The following is a 4,001-nucleotide window of genomic DNA, read 5'->3' on the forward strand; positions in this document are numbered from 1 at the left end:
CCCTCTAAACATAGCGATGAACCCGCAACCAAGGTATCCGAAGGGTGTCAAACATTGCAAAACAATGAGGTAAAGTGTCCAACGCTGCCACATAAGCCCGGATGTTCCAGCATCATTGCCAAATGTCCAAAATACCCATGTGAGCTATATCAATACTCCACTTATTTTTGTGACTGACATAATCACCAAAATACCCCTGGATGCTGACTATCACCTATTTAGGCCATTTGTACTCTATAAAATTTTAGAAATGCCCCTGCAATACTCTCTACGCCGGTAAATGATAGAATTGCACCTAGATGACTACCAATCACTGTGGGACCTTTGTGTACACTGCCAAACCTGTGTAATGATGTTACTGCCATTGTAAACACATTAATAATTACTAGGGATGCTAGGAAGACTGTCTAGTCATTGCCTACACTGCCAAAAGTCTGACAACCCATCTAGAGTGTTGCTTTTACTATACTGACCTTTGTAACTGCCATGGATTGTCATTATCACTGTACTGAAACAAGATGCACTGTGTTGACAAAAACAACACACATGCACTGTGTTGACAACAATGACAACCAAGACAGAGACACTGTCATCTACACTGTGTGTTCAACATGAACAGTTAAGAGGAAAAAAAGCCTTATATTATACAAGGATTTTTTTTAATCAATCAATCAAATTTATACACATTAAAAAGAAGCATTAGATACAAATGTGTGGTTAGTTGGGGCCTGCATGATAAAACTTTTGTTTCTGGGCCATGTTTCTATTCCAGAAATGACTTTTTGTATTTCTGTTACTGGGTTAAATTTTTAGACAAAAAAACGCGTTTGATAACGCATAATAATTTCTATTTTTTGGTCTGAAAAGAAACAAAAACGCGTTTATTATGCACAATCATTTCTGTTTCTAGAACTTTATAAAATTTCAAAAAAATCATTGAATACCCAAAATATTGGTGGAGGTAGAGGTGGTGGTGGAGGTGGTGGCGGAATTGGTGGTGGTGGTGTCATGGCGACAGTGGTGGAGGTGGAGGTGGCGGTGGCAGTGGGGGTGGGGGTGGAGGTGGTAATGGAGGTGGGGGAGGTGGAGGTGGCGGTAGTGGTGGAGGAGGTGGAGGTGATGGCGGTGGGGTGCTAGTGGCAATGACAGTGGTAGAGGTAGAGGTGGTGGTTGAAGTTGAATTGGAGGTGTTGTTTTATTTTAAACATGAAAAGCTTAGCCCATCAAATTAAGCATGTGCTCATTAAAGAGAAACTCTCCCCCCTTATTTCTTCCTTTTTTTTTTTGTGACAGGGAAGCTACAAATTGGATTTTTTTTCCCTATTTCTTAGCAACTTTTTTGTTCCGGTTCATTTTCGGGACCAAAAAAATGAACCAGTCTTAAGAAACAAATTTCACTTATTTTTTTGTTCCCAAGAACAAAAAAAAAAAAAGAGAAATAGAGAAACAAAAGTGTTATCATGCAGACCCTTGATCATTCTCTATATATTGCAAAACCAAATACCGACCTTTAAGTATAAGAAGATTTTTTTTGTTTTTTAGTTCAGGTCGGACCCGCTACTAGGCAGCCAAGGGAGTCAGCCTTTGATGTGGGGGAGAGTACATGGGTTGGGGATGGAAAGGGTGGAAGGTGCATATCAAGCACCAATGCAATGAGGAGTACTTGATCTACTGACCAAGCATTGGGCATGCTTTCAAGCGAGCAGTGCCAAACCACCAGAGAGAGTCTAGGTCTGTAGGGATAACAAGAAATTACAAGCTGAGTGCTGTTAGAAACGTGTTTGTTCTTCTCTCAGGAATACCCTTGAGAAGGGGTGCCCACTCGTCCGGGCATGTGTAATCTTGTCTAGTGATTTTGGAATACACTTTTTTTTTACAAAAAATTTATGGGAGGAACAATGAGTTGGATAAAGATGGAGAAGCAAATTTGAGTGTGGATTTGAAAAATAAAAAACAAAGGGAACTCGAAATACAAAATTATGTCTTGTATTTTTTTTTTCTTCTTGAAATCTTCTTCTTCAAGAAGGCAAATAAAAAAAGAATTTTATTATTTTACTTTTTTTTTTGGCATTTTTCATATAACACGCCTATTTTTTTTTCTTTCTTTCATTAATGGAGGTAAATTTTTTGACTTAATGTTGATATACCTAACTACAGCCACCCAATGATGTCACACCACGACACTATTGTCAGGGATGGTCCGATAGATAAAAGCCCACCCGGCTACACTCACGTCTGCCCCATTCGACCCGGAATCAAGGATTCAGTTACATAAAGGGATTATCCATCATATGGGGATTGACTAATCCCATTCCTAGTATGCCGGTATCAGTTAGCGCCACACTCCTATTTTTGGTTGGATTGGATGTTCCAAATTCCAACAACCATTTGTGACTTCGGTAGGGGTGCCCTTCTTCTCTCAGGAATACCTTTGAGATGCTCTAGGGCTGCTGTCCTTTGGTTGTAATTATTCTTTTTCTTTCTCAGTAAATTCGATATATCGATTAATTTAAAAAAAAAAAAAAAAACATAACCAAACCTGAACTTCATACTCAGTACATAGCAAACCTGTTCATAATTATTAATTATGTGGTACACTGGGGTCTTACAGTCCTAGTGCCTAACCCCCACTTGCATTGCATCTTTCAAAACAACTAAACAGGGGAAAGGCCATTATTTTTATTTAAGTAAACTGCTTATTTGCCACACACACACGCACATAGAACAGGTCCAAACACTGATACCGGATTAAGCCATCATCTGCTGGAACTCTGGAAAATCAATCACACCATCGCCGTTGAGGTCGAATGCCTTTATGATGCTCTTGCACTCTTCATTTGACAATTTGTTTGTCCTCTGCAAATCCTCTGATGTAATGGACCCAGACCTCTTCCCAGCGAACATCTGAAAGCCTCTTTTCAGATCATCATCCCCACCTTGACGCTCCATCAACATTGCAAAATCATCAAAGCTGAGCACCAAACTGTCGCCGCCGGCTGCATCGAGTTCATTGGTCACAGCTTGAGCCTCCTCAGGTGACATGAACTCCCTTTTGGAGGCAAGGTAGGATCTGATTTCAGATCCTTCGATTTTCCCATTACCATTAGCATCCAAGTGACGAAATATTTGTTGGAGTTCATCATTTCTTGATTGTTTTTTGGAATGCTGAAGGCGATGGACACTTAGCACGAAGCTCTTGTTGGAGAAGCATTTGGATAATGTTGCCTTGGAAACAACAGCAGTTGCCATTAGAGTAGCTAAGAATGTCGAGAGTACGTAGTGTTTGTTGCTTCTTGTTGCCTCTTGCTCTTTGCTATGATGGAAACGAAAGAACATGCAAAGAGCCTTATATAGAGACTTCATGGTAAGTAAAAAAGAAAGAAACAAATTCTAGGGCTTAAAAAGGACTGGTTGTTGTTAAGAGATGCTAAATTATTGAATTGTTGGAATATTTGCCTAGATAAATAAACATTCATTGGAGTGCTGCATAAAGACAAATCATTTTCAGTGTGAGAAAGAATAAGTATCGAGAGCTTAAAAAAGGACTGGTTGTTGTAAAAAGTTGCTAAATTATTTGTTTTTGTGCATTGGGCTTGAAAGAGACTAATTTTTTCATTTTGTAAGGATATTATAATTCAATTTTACCCAAAACGGCTTGTATGAGATGAATTTAATGTGATCTAAGACAAACTATTTACCCAAAATTAAGATCATATGATTATAGTATATTGTTGTTTGTTGACACAAACATGACTCGTTTATCACATCATATTCATTAGGGATGAAGGGATTCCAACACAAAACGAAGATGTCCTGACATCACCCATTGCCACATCTAGTTGCCCCGGTACCTGAGAGATTCTTAATATACCAATATCTTTTTCATGTGAATGCATATGTGAGTGGATATGGATAGTGATTGGGCCACCCTAGGAGGGTATTTATGAACCTAAAGGGGAAGTGAATTATTCCATTTCCTTGACTGCTAGCCTTATACCAGG

The 4,001-nt window shown here is 39.0% G+C and overlaps 1 protein-coding gene across 1 annotated transcript; it reads right to left on the minus strand.

The window, feature by feature from the left end:
• Positions 1-2,748: 2,748 nt before the first annotated feature.
• Positions 2,749-3,363, minus strand: LOC122643199 (probable calcium-binding protein CML41). Its single transcript, XM_043836847.1, has one exon. The coding sequence runs from the start codon at positions 3,361-3,363 to the stop codon at positions 2,749-2,751; it is 615 nt and encodes a 204-aa protein (XP_043692782.1).
• Between the last annotated feature and the right edge of the window lie 638 nt (positions 3,364-4,001).

This window comes from Telopea speciosissima, chromosome 10, assembly GCF_018873765.1.
Source record: "Telopea speciosissima isolate NSW1024214 ecotype Mountain lineage chromosome 10, Tspe_v1, whole genome shotgun sequence".
NCBI lineage: Eukaryota > Viridiplantae > Streptophyta > Magnoliopsida > Proteales > Proteaceae > Telopea > Telopea speciosissima.